Source organism: Micropterus dolomieu, linkage group LG14 (genome assembly GCF_021292245.1).
Source record: "Micropterus dolomieu isolate WLL.071019.BEF.003 ecotype Adirondacks linkage group LG14, ASM2129224v1, whole genome shotgun sequence".
NCBI classification, from domain to species: Eukaryota; Metazoa; Chordata; class Actinopteri; order Centrarchiformes; family Centrarchidae; genus Micropterus; species Micropterus dolomieu.
The window spans coordinates 20,736,414-20,762,770 of NC_060163.1; the positions used below are offsets into that span (position 1 = coordinate 20,736,414).

Consider the following 26,357-nt stretch of genomic DNA (forward strand, 5'->3'; position numbering starts at 1 on the left):
TGTGCTTGGACACAGAGCTCTGTGAACAGCCAGCCTCTTTAGCAATGACCTTTTGTGTCTTGCCCTCCTTGTGCAAGGTGTCAATGGTCGTCTTTTGGACAGCTGTCAAGTCAGCAGTCTTCCCCATGATTGTGTAGCCTACAGAACTAGACTGAGAGACCATTTAAAGGCTTTTGAAGGTGTTTTGAGTTAATTAGCTGATTAGAGTGTGGCACCAGGTGTCTTCAATATTGAACCTTTTCACAATATTCAAATTTTCTGAGATACCGATTTTGGGGCTTTCATTAGTTGTCAGTTATAATCATCAAAATTAACAGGAATGAACACTTGAAATATATCAGTCTGTGTGGAATGAATGTATACATTCATTCCACACAGACTGATATATTTCAAGTGTTCACATATGTATACACATATACATACATACATACATACATACATACATACATACATACATATATCTGTCTTCAATATTGAACCTTTTCACAATATTCAAATTTTCTGAGATACTGATTTTGTTTTTTTTTTAGGGACAGGCCACACCCACTTCCTTTCAATACCCAGAGTTTGATGTCACCCGAGAAGTGTATCATTTCATGTTAGAATTGAAGACAGAGAAGACAGTTAGCAGTGTCCCTGCATAGACCTTTTTTCCCAGCAGACGTTCTGACTTGTCATAGCTGGAATTAATACCATTAATGATGATCAATTCCATTAAGTTCCAGTAAGCTATTCCAGTGAGCCAGCGCACGCAATACCAGGGCATCTCCTAAGTGAAATGCATTCATCATTAATGTTATTAGATGCACCTGTGCCTTTCCTGCTATGACATGTTAAATGGTTGTGTGAAAAAAGTTTGTTTTGAGATCATAGCAATCAACTAGGTGTGCACATTGTTATCATAACCAATAGTAGCGATGGTCAGAGCTACAAAATTAAGATCCCAAGTTGTAATAACCCATAGGTTTTCTTTACCAGCAAAGTAAGGTGCTTTGGATCTAAATGGTAGGTGTTTATTTAAAAGATTAAAGTAAATTTATGGGGATAAGTGAAAAGTGAGTTAAACACAGGTAACAGGAAAGATAGTTGTAGAGAGAAGAAGGGACAGTGAAAGAAAACCAAAAAAATGGAGGGAGAACTTAAGAGTGAGGGCAACAGGTCACTTATAACAGAAAATGGAGAGTTTGGGATGGGTAAAGGACAGGTGAAGCCCCACATTGCCCGACGATGGTTTGATTTTTCGCTGATAGTGATGAGCGCAGGATCTCTGATGGATGGTCCAACCTTGGCCCCCTTTGCAGTGTCATTAGGCAGAGAGGTTTGCAGGACTTGTCTGAATGCAGTGCCACTGCCCATTCATCACCAGTCTGCTGTGTCTGCTGAAGCCGTCAAGAATAAAGTCCCACTGGTGTACATTTTGGAGCTATGGGAAGTAAGGATTTTCACTTCCACAATCTATCAGTCATAACCTCCTACAACAGCCTTGATTAACTTTTCTGTAGCACATGTGCTAAGACTTTTTGATTAATTAAAAACCAGAAGAAGATTGTACCTATGTATTAGTGTAACTGTGAAAAGAAAACGTTCACTTTCCTCAGATATTAACACATTAGGATTCAGAGCTTTACACATGCATATGCTACGTATGCATACATACATTCATACACTCAGTGATACCTGAACTGGCCTACAGCAGTGACATCATCTCAGCACTTTTACTCCAGTGTGAATTTGGTAACACTATATGGCATAATTATTCAGCAAAAGGGCAACCGAACTGCAGCTGAACTGGTCCAATGGTAGCTTCATACCGCACTCTAAAAGCTTACTTGAATGATGTCAGGATTATTATTTTTAGAATTTCTTTCTCTGATAGGCATTAACCGTCAGATTCGGGATGTTTGTTGAATTCTGTGGTTTTATGAGCTTAAGGAAGATTAGGATTCTGACAAATTAGACATTGTTTTTTTTTTCCAGGACTAAATTTAATACTTGAAGCACAACTCATCCCGGGAGAATAAAAAGCCATGCATTTCTAGTTCCAAGAGAAAGTTCAATCAAATGTGTGATTTAAAAAAACAATATGCAAAATTGTTTCATCAATGCAGTTATAATCATTTACGCATTGAAGAAATAACAAATATATGGCCACCCAGCAATATATATTTTTTGCTCTAGTCAGAATTTTGCCAGATTGGTCTGGTGTGGTTTCTTCTGGACTGCTGGGACATTATGCAGTGTGATGGAAAATGAGCACTGTAAACTGGAGAGCATCTTACATATATTGAATGGAAAAAGTTTTTTTTTATTCTATAAAGTGGTGGAAGAGAGTAGTTCATTAAGAGCAATGGAGTGGCTGAGTGTGTGTTATGAGTGTCCACTTTTAGACAGATGCTCATCAAACAATGGCAGACATGGTTACAGAGGTGGGAGGCAAACCTGTCAATCACAGCACTGCCAATACGCTTCCATTTGAGGAAGCTGTCAGTCACCTGAGATGTGTCGTAATGGCACAGTTGTCAACAGAGAGAGAGAGAGCGAGAGATTGGGCAGGAGGGTTGGAGAAAGTAGACGGAGAGAAAATGATTTGGTAAACTGGAAAAAGAAGAGCTGCTACCTCTCTGAGACTGAAATGGCTGCCTCCAGCTTTTGAAGATTGTTATTGTATTGTATAGTGTTGCTGCAGAGAACATTATTGAATTAGACACCTAAATGCAGCCATAGCTTTACAGTAGGCATGTGTTTGTTTGCTATCCTTATCCTTATATTTTTTATATTATAAAAAATGGATTTACATTTTGGGAAATGTGTGTAACAATTTCTTGCCGAGAGTTAGCTGAGAAGATTGATACCACTCTCACTCTCTTGTAGTAAAATATGAAGCTGCAGCCAGCCACAGGTTAGCTTAGCTTAACAAAGACTGGAATCGGGGGGAAACAGTTAAACTGGCACTGTTCATAAGTAACAAATACTATGGCAGTATAAAAAGTGACCAATAGATGCTCACAGCTTTTTTCTTTTGTGGTCTTATGTTAATACAGTTCTGTTTCTTGATCTTAGTGGCATTCATAATCAAGTGTGGCCTTAAATTTTTTGTCAGGAGATCACCACCGACAGAAATTCAGTTTGGTTAAACCAACCCAAACCCCCAACCCCTCTTTAATCCCATTTTTGCTCCCAGAAAGTAGGGGAAAAAACAGTCCTTACAACTTCTGTGTTGAGAAAAATAATTTCTAGCTCAGCCTCTACTGAACAAAAAAACAACAACAACAGAGAATCAAAAGTTGTTGTGCATGCACTTCTGACATCTATGTATGAAAATATTGTCTTTTAGAAGGTTCAGGTCAGGTTAGACATTAAGCTAGTCACAAAATCAGAACTGTGCTCCTAAGTATTATCAATTGACAGCCTCTTCTGGGCCTCCTAAATCTCAGTGCAGTGAAAACCAGAAAGCCAGTGCGTAAACACATTACTTACACACACTTGTACTCACAACTGCACACTTTCATTGCAGTGTTTCACTTTGTACTCTTCATAATGTTACTTACAAAAATCATGAATGCTGTGAGCAAAAATTTGCTACTTGCTACTTGTTTGCTACCTTGATATTCCATGGCACATTGTCTTGAGAGTATAGGGAATAATTTAACAGAAATATGGCATGGGCCACAGTATATAGCAGCCCTACACATTGCCCACTGCCAGTGAGCCCCTTTGCAACAAAATATCCAGCCCTAATACCCATCCAATAACGCTTCTGGCTAGACTTTATTTATTTTACAGTTTTATTTATTATAACATATAAAGAGTGTGTTTGTACCTCCAGCCTTATCATCGCTGTGCTCCTCCAACCCACTTCCATCCTTTTATTCTCCTCTTTTATTCTTTGTCCACTTTCTCTCATTCTTTCCTCTGACCTGGGTGTATGCACACAATACACTGTGGCCTGATCAAAAATAATACCTAATTTGAAAGCTCATTAATGAAAGATTATGGTTCCTCTGAATAGCGACCCTGGCCTTTTATTCTGTGCCCATATATAATAGTACAAAGTGCCACACAAAAGGAACAAACATTGACCCCTGTTGGAGTATGAAAGACTACAGCAGCGCTTTTGTGCCAATATTTAAACACACGCCCTTGGCCAGAAGTGATGACCCCTCTACAAATAAGTAAAAAATAAACAAAAGTTTTTTTTTTTTTTTCAAGAAATATAATGGAGGAAAATGAAGAAAAGCAAAACATGGAACGTGGCTTGACAAAAACCATCATTTAGTGCACTTAACTACTGCACTCTTGTTCCTTCCTGCTGCTCCATTTTGGATCTCCAAACACTTATTAATAGGTACTCAGTTGAAGTAATCAGAGGGGAAAGGAACGCAAGGTGGTAAACCAGCCAAGATTATTGTGAGAGAAAACGGCAGGAGGTCAAAGAAAAATGTATGGCTGAAGGTAAAACGCAGCTAATTGGCTTGCTGAGCAGTCAAACCAGCCCCATCCATTCCCTTGGCTTTATTTAGACATGCCCTTCATTAGGTGAGTACAAAGGGGACAGAGCAATGATCACATTTATCCTGGGGAGGTGGGGGCTTACAACGCGTGTGTATGTTTGTGTATGTCGCAAGGGGACGGGGAGGTGGAGGGGTCTCCTTGTTTATATGTATATGCCTTTGTCACAGTTTGAGCGTCACAGGATGAGCAGAAAGCTGCCGACAGAGATGAGATGGATGAGGTGGGTAACGTGTTTGCGCATGCACCTATGTTTGTGTGGAGACTTTGTCAAGATCCCAGTGGCTGTGTGTGTGTGTGTGTGTGTGTGTGTGTAGAAAAGATATTCACTTCTTAAGGTGCACCTGCTGTTTGCATTTAAGCAAGCATGGCTGTATATGCAGACTAATGGATGCATGCACATTCTTATGTTTACTCTATAAACGCAAACAAGCATACAAATACATGGACATGCGTGCACACACAGAAAATCAGCGCACACACATTAAAACAACTGACTATCATGTTTTACATCGTCAACCTACTGGGGGCCTCAGTTTAGAGACTACAGATGGAAATTAGTCCATTGAGCAGTTAAACAGTAAAATCAATTATTGCATGACTGTAAAATCAATTATTGCATGACTTTCATGACATCCATGTTGAATTTTGTGCCATTGTTATAAGAGACATACAAGAATAAAAGACCAAAAGAGCAGAGACACCAATTTGCGTGAAGATAAGACCAAAAATATTAAACATTATCAAAAAGGAACCAATGTGAAAACGACATTTAGTGAGGCATCTCAACTCCCCCTTTTATCCAACAAACAGCTGTTATGTTGCAATAACAAAGACTGACTAAAAAGTCCATTCTGGTACATTAAAAGCCTTCTAACAAGGCCATGAAGTAGAATTGTTTCCTGCCACTCTCCGTTCCAGAGTGAACAAGTGTTGAATCAGGAGAGATGCTGGATAATGGCCTCTCCTTCAAACTCAGCTATTTAATGCTGTGCGAGTTGACCTGCACTAATTATCTTCACTAAGTGGCAATTTAGACAATTATCCCCCAAGTTTTTCTTTTAAAGTAAGTACTCTTTTTAAATGAATTCATATCCAGGACAATGTACCCACACTCATCTTTAGAAGACTTAAAGAAGGCTTAAAGGCCCAATATATAACTTTTTTGTCCATATTAATTACATGTCTGACTTTAAGTTAAAATGTTGGCACTTGAGTGTTTCTCAACTGATGATAATTGAAAATATAGACCTGTTTTACAAACAATGCAGACTATATCACATTAGATTAGATATTATTTTTGAGTGTTTTGAGTGAATGTTCATTCTTAGCCTTTGTTATCACAAGGTCTGTTTACTAGCCTTTTCTGGATCTTTCATCCGCAACAAATGGCCACCGGTAATCAACCAAATGTGGTGACAATTGAGCTCTCTCCATGATAACTGAGCAAACCTCTGAAGTGAACTGATGGAAATCATGCAATCCAAGTACAATACAATATTACAGACAAACAGCTGCAGGGAATGTCATTGTAACTTTTTTTTAGATGAGTAACCTTGATTGAGGGTTGATTTGGCTTATTTTTAGATGACTGGTCAATCTTTTTCCTATGTTTCATGATTATTTACTCTTTACACTTGCTGTTGTTGCTGTGGCATGGCCTCATAATAAAATAACCTTGGTGTTAATTTTAGCTGGGTGTCATATTGAGTGAGGTAGGGCTTGATTTTCCTCATGTTGTATAGAGCAAAGCGGCATGACCGAGAGACAGCAGCAACATGGTCTGAAAAGGACAGCTGGTCATCAATCATGACACCCACGTTTCTCACCACCCTGGTTGGAGTGATGGTTGAGGAGCCAATTTGTAGTTTGATGTTATGGTGGATAGATTGCTTGGCTGGAATGACCAAGAGTTCAGTCTTAGAGAGGTTCAGTTGAGGGTGGCAAGCCTTCATCCATGCAGATATGTCCGAGAGACAGTCTGTGATCCACGGCGAGACGGTAGGGTCATCTGGTGGGAAGGATAGGTAGAGTTGCGCATCGTCTGCGTAGCAGTGGTAAGAAAAGCCGTGCGAGCGAATGAACGGCCCCAGTGAGGTGGTGTAAACTGAGAAGAGAAGAAGCCCTAGCACTGAGACTTGGGGTACCCCTGTGGAGAGGCAGTGGGAGGAGGATAATTGTCCTTGCCACAAAACATTGTAGGAACACCCCAAAAGGTAGGATTCGAACCACAGGAGTGCTTTACTCGAGATGCCCATTGTTGAGAGTACGGATAGGAGGATCATGTGATTGACTGTGTCAAAGGCAGCTGATAGGTCAAGCAGGATAAGAACCGAGGATTGGACTGCAGCTTTAGCTGACCTTCGGGCTTATGTTACAGACAAAAGAGCCGTTTCAGTAGAGTGGCCACTCTTAAAACCAGACTGATATGGATCTAGGAGGTCATTCCGTGAGAGGAATTCTGAGAACTGTTTGAAGACTGTCTGTTTGATAGTTTTGGATAAAAATGGTAGAAGAGAAACTGGCTGATAGTTCTCAACTTGAGTTGGGTCGAGTGAGGGCTTTTTTAAGCAAGGGTGTAACCAGAGCCCTTTTGAAAGTGGTCAGGAAGGTTCCTGAAGTCAGAGAAGTATTTATCACATAAGTGACTGCCGGGACCACAGTAGGAGATTTGACTTGGAGGAGATTTGTAGGAATCGGGCCAGTGGGCATGTAGTGGGACGGCTAGGGGCAGGAGTTCTGATACTTCGTTTTCCGTGAGAGGAGTAAACGAGGAGAGTGAAGTGCCATTGACTTGGGAGGGCAGAGGAACAGATGTAGTAGGACTGCTACATATTAGCCTTGGTGTTGAGCCTTTTGTGCCATTTCCCAAGGGAGATGGAGGGAGACATGTATAAAGACTGCTACATGATAGGTTTTCCTGTGCCGTGTTTCCTGTGCCATGTTCAGTGGGAGCTGACCGGGGCGGGAATAGAATGGTTGATTTTGAGAGATTTAGAGAATTGGCTAGTTGTAGCCGCCACTTTGCCTGTGAAGAAGGCAGCAAAGGTATCAGCAGACAAGTTTGTGGGTGGTGGAGGTGGATTTAGTAGCATTTTAAAAGTGGAAAATAATTTCCTTGAGTCAGTGGCACTGCTAATTCTGTCATTATAGAATGCAGTTTTGGCAGCACTGATGCTTTTTGAGAAGGAGGATAGGAGCAGTTGGTAGCCCTTAAGGTCGGCAGGGTGTTTGGTTTTTCACCATTTTCTTTCAGCGGTTCTGAGATCAGTACGGAGCCCACGGATGGTATCAGTTAGCCATGGATGGGACTGGTTTGGGCGGGCAGGCTTGTTGGATAGAGGACAACGGCTATCCAGGCACGAGCTTGAGTAGAGCAAAGAGATTGTGCGGCATCATTGACCTCGAGTGAGGAAAATGTGCTGAGGGAAGGTAGAGCGGATGCTACCACTGAGGTAAAATGAGTGGGAGACAGGTTACGGAGGTTGCGGCGGTGTGAGACAAACGGTGCTTGAACAATGGGCTGTTCCTGTAGGCATACCGTGAACTGAATGAAAAGCAGCTTTGTGGGTCAGGGGGCTGAGAACCCATGACTGAATCAGAGACAGGAAGTCTGAGTTTTTCCAGGTGAATGTTCATGTCTTCGAGGACAAGTAACGGACGCTCATGATCTGGGATTGAAGACAGCAGTGTGTCTAGCTCGTCCACAAAGTTACCCACTTGTCCTGGTGGACAGAAGATGACAATCGCAGAGAGCTTTACCGGAGCGGACACCAAGACAGCATGATATTCGAAGGAGGCATATTGATTACTACAAACCACTGCCATAGTTGATGACGAAATTGTATTACTGGATATGAAGCACCAATCTTAATAACTTTGTTTCAACATTAGGTATTCCATCCTTTGAACTTTTATGTGGAAAGCCATTTGAGTCAGACAGCTGGAGTTGTCTGTGCAGTATATATCAAACACCCTTTGCAACAAGGCAATGCCCACTCTGCCTGCTCTTGTTCTGCTGGTGCAACACCGCTGCATCCACCATTAGGCACTGATTAAAGGGTAACTACGGTTTCTTTTAACCTGGACCTTATTTTCCCATGTTTTTGTGTCTGTGTGACTAATTGGGATGACAGTTTTTGAAATTGGTCCAGTATTGAGCAATCACACTGCAGCGAGCAGGAGCGAAACAGAGCTTCAACGCAATCCTTGCGGACAATTGCGCCCCGTCAAATTATGTCCACTGAAGTGCTTGTTTTTGCCACTAAAAAAGCTCAGATTATTGTGTGTCTGACAGATTGTCTGAAATTGTGGGTCTGATATACCTTTTTTTGAAGAGTTTTTAACTAGAAACAGTCGCCATATTGCTCTCATCCAAGCCACCAGACTCCCTCGACGATGAATAGTTATTTTACCTCACAAAATACAGGAGTTGCTTGTCTACCTCTTCCTCGGTCGGTTGTTGTTTTTGTTTGTTTGTGTTATTGTGTGACTTTGGTGTTTTAAAGCGTTAAAAACAACAAAGTCACACAATGACATAAACTAACCGATCGAGGCAGCAGTACACTAGAGAGGTAATACTACTTTTTTTTGTCAAGGGAGTCTAGTGGATTTCACAGGGGAATAGCTATTTGGCATCTCTTCAAATTGTGTTGTATTTGCGGAGAGTATGCACCAATAATATTGGCTTCCGATAATAATAAATTCCGTTCCACGTCATTTGACTGACTGAAATTTTTATTATTGGTGACGAGTGAGAAATGTGTTATTTTGTGTCATCATCACATGAGCAACACTTTTATTCTCACATTGAACTATAAACTTAGCTCGATAAGCAGTGGTGCACACATGGGCAATTATGAAGTTCAACTGACACGCTGGCAAACACCTTGTTTACAACACCTGTGTGTGTATATGTGTGTATATGTGTGTCTGTGTGTGTATGTGCTTGCATGCATGTCCGCTGACTCCAGTCGCTGTAGTCTACGGAGGAAGTGAAGGATAGGAAAAGTAGGCACCTCTTTTCTCTTCCTCTGTCTATGATTCCCCTGCTGTAACCTGCCCATACATTATTGAGCACTGAAGAACATTGTTCCACAGCGTTAATTTTTCAGCAGGCCAGGGGTGGACTGCAGAAACACCCCATCCCTGAGCCGTGGGTTAGTCAGGTCACTGATGCACACTGTTTCGTATAGTTGTGTGTGTGTCGACTGCGTGTTTGTTCATTTATTTCCTCTGACTGCACTTATGTTCTTATACAGCACTGTTTGTATCTAAGCAAGAGTCTAAGGCTTTCATAACACCATATAGTAAAGCCTAACATTCCTCTTACAGTTTTACTATTTTAAAATTACCAAGTATTTACTTTACCTGATGTAAAAATATCTTCTGACATAAATTTAATATAAATCTAACAGTGCATTTAATTTTGAATAGAAGATAGGGGTTTAAATCCTGCCTGTTTTAGTGTACAAGGACCTCAGTGGAGCATAGCAAAGGATATCTGCAGCGATGTTTCCTGCAGGATTTTCAGCCATATGATCCTGACACATGAGATGCTCCTCAGCTTTATTGTGTCCCATAATACTGAATTGATTTGCCTCCATAAACATAATAGCATAATACGCTCAGTGTACTGTGCTCCACACTCCAGTACTAAGGAGATTTTTCTTTCTGGATCTTGTGGGAAATTAAACCAGACACACACACACATTTCTTAACACATGCGCACACAAATTTGCGTGTGGAAGAAAGGCAATTACACAAAAGTAACAGCAATGGAGAACCATGTATCGGAATAAATTAAATCTTATTTTCTTTCATTTTTATACTACATAATCTTTCCCACACCTGTGTATTAAAACTTTTTTCTTTGTGTACCTCTGTTTCACAGCATTAGCTGCTTAGTCTAGCTTTGCAAGTCATTATTGGAGGTGGGGGAAGGATTGCTGTAGGGTAAGTGATAAAGGTAAGCATGCAAGCTGAGGGCTTAGCCTGTCGTTGCTAAAGGTTAGCTCATAGATTTATGACTGCCGTCCCTCTTTGCCCAGGCTGTTTAAAGAGGTAGACACTTTTAATGTTTGAGCTACTCTGATTGATTGTGGTCAGACACTGCTGTCTTATCCCTACACCTGAGGAGATGAGAACAAAGTAGAGGATAGAAATATGATGTCAGCATCCAAGAACGACAAGAATGGAAATATCAACACCATGGCAAGATCATATCTAATGTATGTTGGATGTGGCATGTATTACAAGCTGAAATATCACCATTTAAAATCTTATACCAAAAAATTAATAAATACGAATGGCAAATGAATAAAAAATACTCAGTAATGAACATCTGACCTCTGCCGGGTCATATTCTCCTGCCCACTGAGAGTCAGTCTCCATGACAGAGCAGGGGTCTTTGGACCTGCAGCACTGGAAGACTTGCAAGAGTACAGAGTGGCTGGCAGCATCGCCTCATGGGAAATGCAGTGCTGCAGGCGAGGAGGAGGAGGCGTCACTGAGCCATGAATGGAACAAAAAAGGCCATCAGTAATATGCATGGAGACGTGCCAAATGCTGTGTGCTAGGACAAGATATGTGTTTGGGCACATGGATGTGTATGCATGCGTTACAATGTGTGTGAACAGAATAGTGAACAGCTGATTGGTTCTGTATAATATGTGTGCCATATATGTGTGTCCTGTGCATGGACACAGGCTAGTGGAAATCAGCAGCTGGCCGTGGTTTGAGTGTCTCATAGGGATGAGTAACATATCAGTCAGCACAAACACACACACACACACACACACACATGTCTGCCAAACCACTCTTACACACACACACATGCAGATGCACACACAAACTCTACCGTTCTGTGCTGATATACATACACTAGCACATTTTGGAGCTCCTCCATTTTCAGTCCTGCATACACACAGATGCACACACGAACACACTCAGCAAGAGGACCAGACCAGTGTGCTAAATAAAGACAGACAGTAGAACAGATTTTCACACCCAGCGGGGCCATTAGCAGCTCAGTTAGACCACCAGCAAACCTCCATCCTCATCACCATCACAAACACACACATCCAGACACCTGCCATCTAAAAATGACACATACGCACAAAGCATGTAGACATTAACAAATCACATGTAGATCCAAACAGACATCCACATACATATAAACACTCATTCAAATCCAAACACATTCATTACACATTAAGGGTAAATGTCTAGTTGGCTGTGGCTGCCAACACCATTGAGTAAGTTTTGATAAAGTGTAAAAAGTATAATCATACACCGGTGTGCGTGTGTGTGTTTGTCTGTATGTGTGGGGCCCCTAGGCTGCAGCTGAAATATGTATGCTGTGTCTGGGAGCACCGGGCCCCTGAGGATTGAGCTAGGAGGGAGGTTGCTACTCATGGCTGCCACCAAAGCACCACCGCTTTCTGGGAACTGGAAAGTAGCCTGTGTCTGCATCAACTGCCTGACTTATCTGTGCAAAAACCAGCCATATGGTTTGCATTAGGCTCACTAAAGCTCAGAAAACTGTCATCTGCCGAGCTGGCGAGTGTTTATATTGAGAAGAACCTAGGTGCATTTATATGAAAATTATAAGAGTATATGTCCATGATAATGGACAAGAAACACTGGTGAAATTATTTCAGCATGCCTACTATTCAGCCTGCATTACCTTCATTCCAATGTGTTTTTGTGCATCATGAAAGGAAATCCAGAGATGATCCTAAGTAAAACAACCTTTTTCCGAGGTCATAGTACATTATCATGCAAAAATACCATAAATCAGTCATCTAAAATGAATCACCACCAAGTCCGAAAGCAACACTGAACATATGAAAGTGAAGATTTCATGGTTCAAATGCTGTAGTAACATGATTGAAGTATAGTTTCCTTAATTATTTTCATTGAAACATGTTCCAAGCTTCTTGTGTGCAGTATTTGAAAAATATGTATATATATATATTTCCATTATGTGTGACAGTAGAGCCTAAAGATGGTGATGATGATGGTGGTAAGAAGAATTTAAAGGGTTGTTTAGATCTTTTTAAGCAGTATTTGGAGGAAAATAGAAGAAATGTCCCCTACTATAGCTCTTGTTATTTTAGAAATGAATTCTCCAAGTTCTTCTCAATTATGAATTCTCACCCCAGGGCAGGCATTTGTACCTGGCACTGTTCTCATTAATGAGAGAGCTGATTTAATTGACTGTGTGCTTCAGACTGGGTTGTGAGCGGCTGTCTGACACACTAACCTGCACGTACACACACACACACACAGACACATACTAACATGCCCCAGCTTTGAGTCGACCTGGGCTGTGGCTCCAGGGAGCATCCTCTGGCATGAGCTGTGCTGTATGCAAATGAGGGGCCCCTATCACACAATAATTGCTTTGTATTGCACAGAAAGCACACAGTCGCATTGTGGAAGCTTAAGTAGGGTTGGGTTTGATTTTGTGTTCACATGAATTGGAAGTGCATAAGAATTAATTGGTCACTGTGGGTGTGACTGCTTTTCATGTCATGGCAGTGGCATAGGTGACAGGTGATACAGTATGTTACCTAAGCCTCATTTACCAATGGTTATTTGTAGTTTACAGTATGCGCTGCAGTTATGTGATGGTCAAATCTGCAATGGGTGGTATGTGTCTATAGGAGATTCAATTCTCAATTTCCCATCTCCTTCTGATTCCCTCAATCATAATTCCCTCAGAAGTGTCAACTTCATGTTAGACATTAAAACTCCTTCTGGTTGTGTGACAAGAATAATTCCCTGGGAATAAAAATGACTGAAGTTTCAGAAAAGATGATTTCATACTTGCATGTTATTACAGTATTTCTTTTTTAGGACAAATAGTTTATTGTTGTTGCAGTTATGTAGCTAATAGCTAGTACGTTTAAAGGGTATGTATCCAGTGATGCAAAAGGCTGATCTGTCGTCTGTGTGGGTTAATTGTGCGTCAATCTGCTGGTAATGCCTCATGGCTACAGTAGGGGGGGGATTTAATGTAACTGCCATGTAAAAATCACTCTGAACTTTAAATACATGTTGTTAATAATTTGTACTACTTCATTGTTGTTCATTACAAAAAAAGTGTGCCTTTTGACTTTGACTACTGGCTAACTTGGTCGCATGTAAGCTAGCTAAAGCCGCTTTTCGACCAAAAGTACTGGACTTTTAAGTCCCCAGATCTCTTTTCAAGGAACTAAAAAGGTTCCTTCAGCCTACTGTTGTGTGTGTTTCCACTGTGGTCTAAAGACCTGCGAAGATTAGGCAAATTAACCAGCTCATGTAGGCTATAGGCCTATATGCCATACAAAGCGATGCACAGGCATCATTATTTGTAACCACTATCCATGAGCAAAATTTATAAATGAACTTCAGATTTGATTGGAATATAATGAAAAACTATAGGCTTTGCTTGACCATGAAAAACAGACCATGCCTTACTGTGTTAGGAGTGTGGTTTTGTGTTCATGTCTTTCATGTTTAAGTCCGTTTTTGGTTCTGTGTTTTTCTGTGTAGTCTTGTTTAGTTAGTTCTTAGTCCTGTGATTATTATTATTAATCTGCATCTTTAAGTTACTTAATATCTGTCTTGTCTCGTATCTTATTTCCAAGTTCTGTGTCTTAGTTTTTCGTCCTGTACATCAGTTCATGTCTTAAGTGTTTACTCCTGGTCTGTGTTTTTCTTTGGTTGTTATTTTGCCCCATGTCTGCCTGTTAAGTGTTCCGTCTGTTCCCCCAGTTATCTCTCTGTCTGCCTGTGTCTCGTCAGCCTCATGTCCCTCACCTGTGTGTCTCCTCCCAGCTCGGTAACCCTGTGTGTATATATTGTTTGTTTGTTTACCTCAGTCTTGGTCCGGTCATTGTAGTGTGTAGACGCTCTGTCCCATGTTGCTGTGTGTTGTCCTGCCAGCCAGCGTTACTAGTCGTGTCACCTTGTTTCCCCGGATTTGGATTTCTGTTGGATCACCTGTTTATTTGGACTCTGTTATTTTGGATTATGGTATCCGCCACTCCGTTGTCAGTGTGCTTGCTTTTGTTTGTTGGAATTAAACCTTCTTTGAACTGCACTCGCTTGCTCTGCTCTTGCTCTGTCCTGCGTTTGGGTCCAACCTGCTCAACCACCACAACACCCTGATACTGTTGTGTACACATTCTGTGTCCTCCGGGCCATAATGTCCCCATGATTACTACCCGCGCATGTAATCACACTCTGGACAGTACGGAGCACGCAGCTTTTGCAGACATATTTCATGCACCCGTGGCAGACAGTGTGCGCTTTGCTGTCCTTCTTCGGATGGTATATCTGACACCTCTACCTCTTGCTGGCTTGGAACTGCGTAGGCGGAGGCAGCATGCTCATCAGCAGCACATTCTTATTTTTATTGGGCACATAAGAGACTAGAGAGGTGGTGCCCATGAAGGCGAACTTTGAAGAAACAATGCTCTGCCCTTGGTGACGAGCAACGCAGGCGGAGGCTCGGGTTTGTTCTTTCTGACTGTTCCAAGCATGGTCAGGTTCCTCTTGAGGAGCTGCTGTCCGAGCTTGTAGGAAGTGAAGAAGTTGTCGCAGGTTATGTTGCGGGGACCGGGCAGTCCCTCAGTCAGGTCGAGCACGACCTGACCGATGAAAAGTTGTGCTATCTGTGAGTTTTCGTCAATCGGGGTGTCCGCGGCGTGGCGTCAAAGATCAACTCTTTGCCATGACACAGGAAGTTGTTGTAACTTCAGTGTACATGCTCACATCTGAACAAAACTTTACGTGCTTGATAACTGTCCCGCCCTGAACACATCTACATGCCAATATACATTTATAGTCATAGCGCCAAGTGCTATGTAGCGCCACAAAGGGGACACAGGAAGTGACATATAACACCTTCATGCAGCGTGCGAAGCGTGTAGCAAATTCACAGCCGCACCGGCAGAGCTCAATGCTACTTGCAGCTTTATTTTTTTTTTTTGTTTCCCCACAAATATCTTCTTTTTCCCTTGGTTATTGTAGACCAGGTCTGTCGGGTAAACCTTTTCTTTTATTAGTACTATTATATCATAACGAGATTATTAATAAAAGTTTTACATGATACGTACTTTAGTTTGTGTGTGTGTGTGTGTGTGTGTGTGTGTGTGTGTGTTTCTTTTCGTTTTAGCTTTTCGTTTGTATAGAGGAAAGGCAGGTCATTCTGACCCGGCTCTCGAGGGCTGCGCGGGGATGTGTGTCTTAGTGTACCGGTACTTTCGGAAAGTACTACCCCCCCGAGCAGGGACTTTTTGGGGGGTAAAATTAAGATCCTGGAACTACATTTAGACCCTGGTTCCTCTGGAGGAACTCACTGCGTTTCCACCAGAGGGACCAGTGTCTAAATGTAGGTCCAGGATCTTTATAGTGTTCCTAGTTCTGGGGTATAGTTCCTTTGGTCGAAACTCAGTTTAAGTTACTGGAGACCTCTCGCGTCACAGAGTGTTTTATTTTTTGCTGGCATTAAGCTAGTTATTAGTGCACTTGTTGTAAGATGTAATGTTTTATGTTGTGTTTTATCACTGTACGAGGTCTGTTCATGTGTCTGCTATGCTATGCTCCACTATGTTCACCAGCAAGCTGAAAGAAGCTAAAAAGCTCTGCAGAGCTGAGGGACACTGCTTTGTTTTGTGATAATTCTCCATGGGTTCATCACTGGGTGTATAGTCATTTGACTGGTGCTCCCAGGGACCTATGTTCACCAGCCCAATACCCTCATAATATGACTACCTTTCAAAGGGTTTTATGTTCTTAATAATGTTTTTTTCATATGTCAAATGTTCAGTGGATCAGTGTGTTGAAAAAAATGTTTCCCTGGGTCAGTATGTTGAAATTACATACATACACTTGCTCAAAACTTGACACAAGGCTCGTCCAACTCAGAACAAAAGAACAACAGAACAAGAAGGAATGGTACAACATTATTTCACAAGTTTACTTGTGACTTATTTTGATTGTATGAGTCTCCTCTTTCAAACAATAATTTGAAATTATATTATGATATTATTAAATATGTGTAACTAGCTAGGAAGACCGATGTAAAGTGTGTCTCACGTGTTCTATTAAGGGAACAGAGCTGGACAATATGGAAACACAGGACCCTTGGAATATATGGATTTGACCCATTGTTGTTTTTATTATTAGTAGTAGTAGTAGTTTTTCCAGTGTTTTCACTTTTATAGAATAAGTAATTAATTTATTAATGAAAAAAATAATTGGCATATTAATCATTAATGAAAATAATAATTTGTTGCAGCCCTAAGCCATTATGTTAGTGCATGTCCCCAAAATGTTTTTCTCCTACTGCGTGTGATCCACGGTTAGATATCACTGATGAGCTCTCATGAATTTCCTAATGAGAGGGACTACTGGAGATGCTCATCAGTGATCAATGTTTGCTTTGGCCTCACACCTTCCTGTGGGTGAGTGAGTATCTGTGTATAGATGCTACGGTACGCCTGCTTGACACATTTTGTTTGCATTCCCCTCTCCCCATCTCACTGCATCACTGTCTGTCTTTTTCCACTCTTTCCCTGCCACCGTCTTTCTTCTGCCTCCACGCTTATTCTGTTTTATCTCTCCATCGTAGATAAAAGCAAAGCTTACATCGCCGGGGAACAATTAGTCTCGGCCATCTCAAATCACAATTTCACATCTCAATCACCCTCATTTTTGCAGCCTATCTTTTTCTGGACTAGGCATGAAATTAACCCACACTGTTTTGGGAGATGCCCAGGCACTCCAACTCTAATGGAACCTCAGTCTTTTACATGTTATCTCTATTTTACATCTGTTAAGCCCTATGTCTGCCATACTGCTCTCTCATATATCATTTCCAGTCATTCATTTCTAATATCACTTAACCTAAGTTTTGTTTTTTCTTCTGGTTCATTGTGTGTTCTTTCTTTGCACTGACGGAGACTTCACTTCGCAGTGCGACTTTCTGATTAGCTGTGTATGTATTTTGGCTCTGCTTTTTATGCTTTATGCTGTGCGGAGACTTTCTTCATGTTTGTCGAGCTTAAAGGATCAGATTTTAACAGAACACACCGCAGTTAGGATGGCAAGGGGCACAATTTCAAACTTGAAAATGCTAGGTAGTGAGTTGAATCTGACAGATCAATACTGCGTGGTGCTTTATTGAGTCTCCTCTGTCTTCTTGGTTTTGTTATAAATATTTATCCATGACAGCCTACTGGCGGGCACCGCACTCAGGTTCTCAAAAGTCAGACCAAAGTGCTGTTTATAAATATGCATCAAGAAGGTGCTAGAATTTACGAATATTAATTATCAACTTATGAAGATTGTTCATACACTTTTGACATGCAAACAAGTAATGTTTATATACTTGTAATTTCTCTTGATTTTCCTCATTATGTGGACAGTGTTTTATATCTCTGCGTTTCTGTTTTGTAAATGCAAAGGAATTTCTGCTTTTGAGTTTGACATATTTTTCCTCAACCTAACTTAAAATAACATTTAAATCCTCAATACGTAGTATAACTATACAGTCAGTTCCCTGGCTTATTAAAAACGCCTACCTAAAACGAACGCTGTTTTATACAATAAATCCAACCTTCATGAAGGATATGATGTTCAGTTTTATTGTAATTGTTTTAGATAGGTGTTGATTCAACTTTATGATCATTCTGGAGGCTGTAGTCAGTGGTGCTGTTGAACTGTATTACATTATACTGAGAGATGTTACTGAGAGATGTTAACCCATGAGAGTAGATTAAATATTACAGAACAAACAACAGAATAAAAAAGAATGTATTAGTTGATGACTAATATGTTCAAATTAGAGCATTTATAACTGGAAATTAGGATGATTTACCACGTTGTGTTACCACCATGATAAGATACTATGCGTCACACTATACTAGTAGTGTAACCTCAAAAGAAATCTTTTCATCAAATTAAGTGTATACTTTCAGAAACCTCAGTGGTAAATCTGAATCTGTGAGTGAACATGAAAAGCTTGTAAATCATCTTTGGTCTCTCACTCTATTTTACTTCCATCCCCTATTTTCTTCCTTATTCCTCCTCTTATCAGTCTACCTCCAGTGGATTTGTCGAGGCAAAATTGAAGAACAAAATATCAGCACTATAGATCATTTTGACAGTTTAATTTCAAAGCCTGATTATCAGTCAATTTGATAATTATATTATTCAACCATCCAATTAATGTGTTCTATATTTACAATGATTATGAAGTAAGCTCTCCATTTTTGCGTCATTTATCAAGGGTGAGATATTAGAACCACAAGGGACCTTGACAGTTTGTGTGTGAGGCTTCATGATTGAGACATAAAAATCAGTGTGTCTGTTGCCATGTTCAGTATGTGCATCACCCTGTGAAGCGGTTCTTACTGGTCTTCCTCAATCCATTCCTTCACACTCAACAGAGCGTGTGCAAGAAACACAGAAAGAGTGAAAGACAAAGCGAAACGGAGTGGAGGCAAACGAATGGTGAAAAGATTTCATGCCTCCTCCTCAGCCTTACTTCTCTCCTGTCTGCTCTGTCTAGCTTGGAGGAAAGTGGTATGCTGTGCCAATGAGTTACTGACACACAATATGTTGAGCAGGAGCTGCAGGAGAAATCCTTCATGACTTGATGCCTCTGCTTCCTCTTCCCTGTTAGCTAGACATCACTGACACTCCCAGAGCAAGTTAAGATCACCCAACACAAGCAAAAGCGCCTCACATGAGATTAGGGAACTCCAAATGGGACACGTTCAAAAGGGGTTTTCCATCTGGAGTGTGGCAGCTTGGTGTTTACATGCCAGTGATAATCAAACACAGCAGAGTTTGCTTTCTCTTAGGTGAGATCCTAGCATCTGACCATCTACAATCTGTTACAGTCAGATAAATACAAGCATCAATTGCAGTTGCCTCTTTGTTGAAGTCTTCCCATTCAAATGTTGTTTTTTTTTCAGTAGTTTGACAACTAGATGTCTGTTCCTCATCTATGTCTACTTATCAGGAGGAAAGATAAGTTCACATAAAATAAATTAGCTTTTCTCTCCCTTATCCATAAAGCTTACGCTTATTCATTCTTTTAGTCTTTATTTCCATGTGCACATTTGTGCCTTCAGGTTCATGGATGTGTGTTGGATTTAAGAGTGGGCGTTCTTTATTCGGATGCTTTTGAGGTATTTTCAGTTGGCTTGGTTTAGCAGCAAGATGTCTCATTAAAAAATGCAAAAGTTAAATTCCAAACTGTTCTTTATTCTTTGCAGATGATGTGCCTCCCTACTTCAAGACAGAGCCGGTGCGTAGCCAACTCCATCTGGAACGTAACAGGCTGGTTCTCACCTGTATGGCTGAGGGAAGCTGGCCACTGGAGTTCAAATGGATCCACAACAGCACAGAGCTGACCCGCTTCTCACTGGAGTACAGGTAAGGACAAAAATTGGATTAAGAAAGAGGAGAGAATAAAAAGTGAAAGGGATGTATAGACCAGGCAAGCATCGAGTCATCAAGTGCCAATGCCGCACTCACTTTTGCGGGAAAGAATTACATTTCACATAACAAGAGAAACAGGAAAATGCAGAAAACTGTTGTGGAACAAAGAAGAATGTGAATCACTGGCTGTGTGGTAAATAGCAAAATGATGCCGGTGACTGACGATAGAAAAAAGGTTTGTTTAACACAGAATGAATGCATACAAGCTTGTCAAAATTGTAATCCGAACACATGTCAAATTGCACTGACATCTATAGGATCTTCAGTTTTCTATTCTATGTTACAAAGTACCCGTATGTGTCGGTCTGTTCTAATACTGATATGGGACATGAAATTTAATTTGGTCAGAAAGCTGCCAAATTTGCACCAGTACAATTACAAAGCCAAAATGCAGTATGCATATTTGTATTTAAAATGTTGCTCATACCAGTATCTCTCTTTTTGACATTTTAGACTAAACTAGCTAAAATCCTTGCCAAACTGCGGCATAGCAATTACTGCAATCTGACTTTATTATGGCCTGAATGTGCAGAGACAAATAAGTCTTTAATGTTCATGCAGCATTTTTTATTAAGATTTGAACTTGATTTGAAATATACAAACAAATCCTCGAGGTAAAACTAGCTGGTGAGGTAGCCTTAGCTAAAGCAAAATTGTCTCACATTTTCCTACAGTATGAAATTTTGGTGATTTGGTGGCTACCTTGAAATGACATATTTAAACACACAAATTATTATTTATTATACTAGTATTCTGTACCCTGAATATAAGTATATATGGACAGCAGTCTTAAAAGCAACTACTAGGACATGCTTGAACACTCTACACCTAAATGTAACATCAAAAAAAATTTGAGTTCTAATGGACCAGAAATATGTGCATTCTATTCAGATTGTCCAAAGGCATAATATCAGAATTTCGTAGATGTTTTGTAAAATTTATTTTTAGAGAAAATATGCTGCCTAAAAACATAGACATGTAAAATTAAGGCAAAGTTAAGGCTCAAACCCCTTTTCTTTATATTTACCTTTCTTGTAGTTATTGCTATTGGTCCCTGTAGGGCAGGATAGTATTCTGCATGTACATTTTTTAAACACAGCCAGTTATAGTTTCATAATGGAATAGCCTACTAAATAAAATAGTAAATGCACTGTACTTATATAGCATCTCTGTAGTCTTCCAACCACTCAAAGCACTTTACAATACATGTCACATTCACCCCGTTCACACAATAATGCTATGCGAAGTGCCAACTGCTCATCAGAAACAGACACTAATATTTTCACGTACACTCTCACAGCACAGCCATTGGGAGCAATTTGATGTTCAGTATCTTGCCCAAAGACAAGACTAGCAGACAAGAAAAGCGGGGGAACGAACTACCTAACTTTTGATTAGTGTTAGACCAGCTCTACCTTCTGAGCCACAGCCACCCCAAAAGAAATAGCTATTGCTGTTTTGTTTCTCTTTCTATGTCTTATTTGTTCCTGGCTTTTTCCTTTCCTCTTGTGGCTCTTTGACCTCCATCACTCTCTCTAGAGAGACAGCACACAAGCAAAAGGCGTGAATGAGAGTTAGGGCAGGCGATAAACCGTCTTTAATGGTAACTGGAAGATCTGTAATATGGCAAACATCGCTCTTATCTCAGAGAGCAGTGTGTCTGCACCACCACAGTGTTTCTGTGTGCATGTGTGTGTGGATACAGCAGTGTAAATGAAGCACTAGAGGATTCAAAGGAAAGTTGTTGACACACGCTTTGCTGATCTTTGCTGAACTGTTGTGTTAATATGTGAAAGAGTGCGTATCTGAAAACAGCAGAGGGGGAACATACAAGCAGCATCAGCCTTGTTGATGGAGTTGGGCTTTTCCCCTGACAATCTCTGGAGACAGATAAGACCAGAGTGGGAACAGGGGGGTAGGAAGGGCAAGTGACACACAGATGCTATAACAATTGATCAGAATGGACTGTACTTGAGAATAACACCTAACTGTTGGAGCCTCAGGGCCCCTTTGACTGTGTTATTGGTTGAGTGATTAAGCGATAGAATGGGTGATTAAACAAGTAGTCAGGCACAAAGCTGCGCAAGATTCTGCATGTGAGTGCATACTGTATAAAAGCATGATTTAAGACTTGATTTAAGAGAAATGGACACAGATTTGCAGCAAATGTGACATTTTCTTGAAAACACACTTGTTTTGCAGTGCTCAGGCATGATGTTCAGGTAGAATTAGCTGCTTAAAGTGACACATATATATATATGGCATTCACTCACATGTAGAGGCGCATAGGACAGCATTCACAAACACAGGCTGCCATTTGCAACTGCATTTTTAAACGTCTGCTGGCGATATAAAAAACACATTACCAGCAGGAACACTGTCGCGCCCAACGCCCTGAAGTTCAGCCAATCAGACAGCTCTTTTCTTCCTCTTTGGAAGTTTTGGCAGCGTCTTTCCTGCTGCACTGTGCTGACTACAATACAGCGTCACCACATCAGCGTAATGCAGCAATCGCAGTGACAGAAATGGCACAAAGTGCAACGCTTGTTAGAAAATAGATTAGAAGAGTTTTGTTGAAAGTTGGAGGCAGGACCAAATTTCAGAGGCAGCAGCCTCGTAATTCTCTTATTATTGTGTCAGCTAAGTTGGCTAGGCAAGATTGGATTGCCTCGACTGGCGCATGCTGCAACATACCCTGTTGCTGTTGGAATAAAGTGAACTGTGGGTATTATTAATAGTGAAACACAAAAAGACATAAACCTAAACACTATCAAATTTCTTGTATCAAATCAAACAGTCTTTATGTTATTAACTCAGATCCCATTGGTTTACATTTTAGAATAAACCATCACTGTGTTATGCACCACCCTAACATCTTTTCAACAGGAAATACACAATGACAATACTCACATAAAGGAAGTAAAGATGCTATCTCAGAGGGCAAGTGCAGCATCCGTTAACATACAGTGTATCCATTCATTTCTCTGTGTAGTTCGGAAACTTTTTGCATGTGAAAGGGTATTATTGTGTGTTGTTTGTGAGTCTTAATGCAGTCCTCCTCATTCTTCAACTTGGCCTTTCTCTGTGCCAGGAGAGTATTTGAGCAGAGCAGACCCCCATATTAATAAGGTTACGGTAGAGGTCCCCAGTGTTGAGTGCTACTTTAAATATCGACACCATGTGACTTGACCTTGTGTCATCTGGCAGCCGATCAATACTGCAAGGTGTGTCTGTGCTTGCATTACTATTCAACATTTAGGTGTGTGTGTGTGTGAGAGAGAGAGAGATTGCTGGAAGAGGTAAGAGAGTGGCAGAGTTTCAAAGATCTGCTGCGGGGAGGGCCACACTTGGGACTAAACAGGCTCAGCATTGACTGCTGTCACATAACAGCAACATCACCTGCATAGTATTGGGATGCCAACCAGCCACACCATTTGCAAGAAACCTGCTTTCTTTGTTCCCAAATAATCATTTAACAGATTTATCTCCAAATTAAAATTCAAGTTAATTAAGATTGAAGATTATATCCAGTACAATTAAGGGGTTTTGAACCCATCAGCCAGTGGATTCTCCAGCACACAATGCTTTGGTAGATCAATTGGTCTATAAATACACAGCATAGCACCACAGCTTCCTATCACATGACCAAAACCTCAAGGGCGTTTACCTGGCACGCCACCAGTCTGCCAATTAACCCAGAAACTTAATTAAATGAGTTAATAATTAATCAAACCTCAAGAGTCATTTTTGTTTGTCAATTGGTTCTTGGCTGGGTTGGTGGAGTGTGGCCTCTGTTTCCTTAGGGAATAGTAAACTTTCCACAATTTTCATATTGTAATGAAAAAAAAGTCTTCAAGGACACAGGGAAAAAGTAGATGTAATCTAATCAACTGTCACAGCAGGAGTTCATGCAGATTGATTTTCCATCTCTGTGTACTTACTGTCCCTTATTGACAATTAAGAGGAGTGAAAATGTGTTTTCCCAACAATACAGTCGCAACAAAAGAAGTGCTTTCTTGGTCAACTCTGCCTTTCCCAATTAAGACACAAAAAACTCCGCCCCAAAAGAAAATGAGATTAACATTTTGACAGCTATCATATTAGCGTGTCACTTCAGTCTCTCCAGTAATGGCTGGTCACTGCAAAATGGTGTGAAATAGGCCAGTCATACATGTTTTCAAGTGTTAGACATGAACTATAGGTAGATATATACAGCTAGGTTAAATTGCAGTCATGTATTTCCTGAAAATAACTCCATCTTACCACCTCTTTCCACACTCTTGATCTCTCTTTCATCCTCCCTCGTTGTTCATCATGTCTGCCTCAGTTTAATCCACTCATACGTAAACTACCACCAAGCATCCATAGTTTTTTTAACAGATATAATTTCATGGTGGCTCTGAACAAATTAACACAAGTTCAATGCAATATTATTCCATGTCTGGGGGACAAGATGACGAGCTCAGCTTGCTAACTAGATGGAGATGAAGGGAAGCAGGGGGCAAAGTAGCCCTCTGTGTGTTTGTGTGTGCAAAAGGATATCTGCTTTTAGACCCCACACACCAACAAATATTCTGATGATGTGATACACATGATTGAGTTTCAAATCATTTAATTTAATGAATAAATATAACTTAACTTTAAACACAGTATTCTGTATTGTTCCCTTGTTCTGTTTATTGATTTTTTTTCTGAATGTTTACTGGTTACAATTGGTAATGATGTTTTTTATAATCACAGCAAGAATAGAAATCAAATTATGTTGAAAGCAAAAACCACCATTATTTTCATCTGATTTTGGCTGCCATGAACAGTAATTTGTCATCAACAATCCCAAAATCCTCAAAGAGCAGAGTCCTCCCGAACCAAATTAGAGACTGTTAAAATGTCTTCATTTTGTATATTTCTTTTTGTATTGTCCGTAAATAACTTAAACACACAGACAAAACAGTAAGCTTGTTAGCAAGTTGCAACCAGCTGTATGTCCTATGTGTATGTATAGATCAGGAGGAGGGTTAAGGTGCTTGTTGATTAAAATCAGACTAAACAAAGCATCCAATAATTTTGAATTAACTTAAGTTAAATTCAAATAAATAATTTTTGTTGAGCCAATTTGTAACACTCTTTATCTACTTAATCTATATCCATTTCCTCCACATCTGCTCTAATTCCATCTCTTAAAGGCCTTGCCATGACGCTGTCAATACTCTTTACATTGTGGATAATATAAGTTAATAAAATAAATATCATGTAGAGCAAATTCACTGGATGAAAGTATCCTTGAAAAACTGCCTGCGTATATGTTTATAGTCATGTTCTATCATTTTCTAGGAAAAAAATGGATAGGTTGACTTTTGCAGAATGCTGACAGACTTTCCAATACACAAGCAACACAAATTCATCATGTATTATTCAACTGTGTTTCAACTAATTGATTGATTCAATCAGATTATTTGAAAAATTTGATTTTGTTGTCCTTGCTCATTTTGTCACTATTAGTCCTAATAAGATCAGCAATATTCTTGCGAACAAGAAAGAGTAGCAGTAACATCCAGTTACAGGCAGAAAACTTGCCTGCACTTGGGTCTGTACTTGAATTGCATCATGTCAGGGACCAGCAGGGCTTGGACAGAGCCAGCCAGGCAGCATTTCTCTCTGTATGACCTTAATGGATTTCCCTCTGTAACTAAAAAACGTCCATTTTCTATCTCCCTGGCATTCTCATCCACCCCCAGAGACAATAGATTTTTTTTATCACCTTTCTCTCTCCACCGTTGCACTCGCTCACACCTTGTTTTCTGTTGCAGAGTGAGTCAGAAAGTTCAAGTGAGAGAGAAAAAACAACAGCATTTGTTTTATTATGCACACATTGACTGTGTTTGTGTATGTTTGTCTTAATGAGTTTGTGTAAGGGCGGGTACGGCCATTTTTTCTAATGGGTGATCCACAGCCTTATGAAACACTTCGGTATAAAAACAAGGACATCTGATTACATTTGGACAGAATGTTCAGCCGTTCACATTAAGGAATTTTTCTCTGATGCTGTGAATACTTAAGGATGTACTGTTCACCAGCATGTATAATGTGTGTATTTAATGTTTCCTTCAACTGTTAGGAGTATCATACTTATGGCTGTGTCAACACAGTATGGTATGGTTTTGCATAATGTTGTGCCTACAGTCTGATATGGTATGACAGAAACATTCTGGTGAGGTTCCCAAACGTTTAGTGCTGACCTACATTCAAAGGGGGCTGGCAGGGGTGCTTGTGTCTGCAGGCTTCTCTCTGATTCAAACAGACCCCCCCCCCCCCCCCCCCCCCCCCCCCCCCCCCCCCCCCCCCCC

General features: G+C 40.5%; 1 protein-coding gene across 9 annotated transcripts in view; it reads left to right on the forward strand.

Annotated features, from left to right (window-relative positions):
• Positions 1 to 26,357, forward strand: part of sdk2b (sidekick cell adhesion molecule 2b) — a 266,687-nt gene that overhangs the window by 171,760 nt on the left and 68,570 nt on the right. For all 9 annotated transcript variants that reach the window (XR_006828236.1, XM_046069903.1, XM_046069906.1 and 6 more), the window contains one exon: positions 19,788 to 19,947. Coding sequence is in view for 8 of the 9 variants with exons in the window: in XM_046069903.1 (XP_045925859.1) it covers positions 19,788 to 19,947 (160 nt within the window). In the remaining variant the exon portion in view is untranslated. The remainder of the gene's footprint in view (positions 1 to 19,787; positions 19,948 to 26,357) is intronic.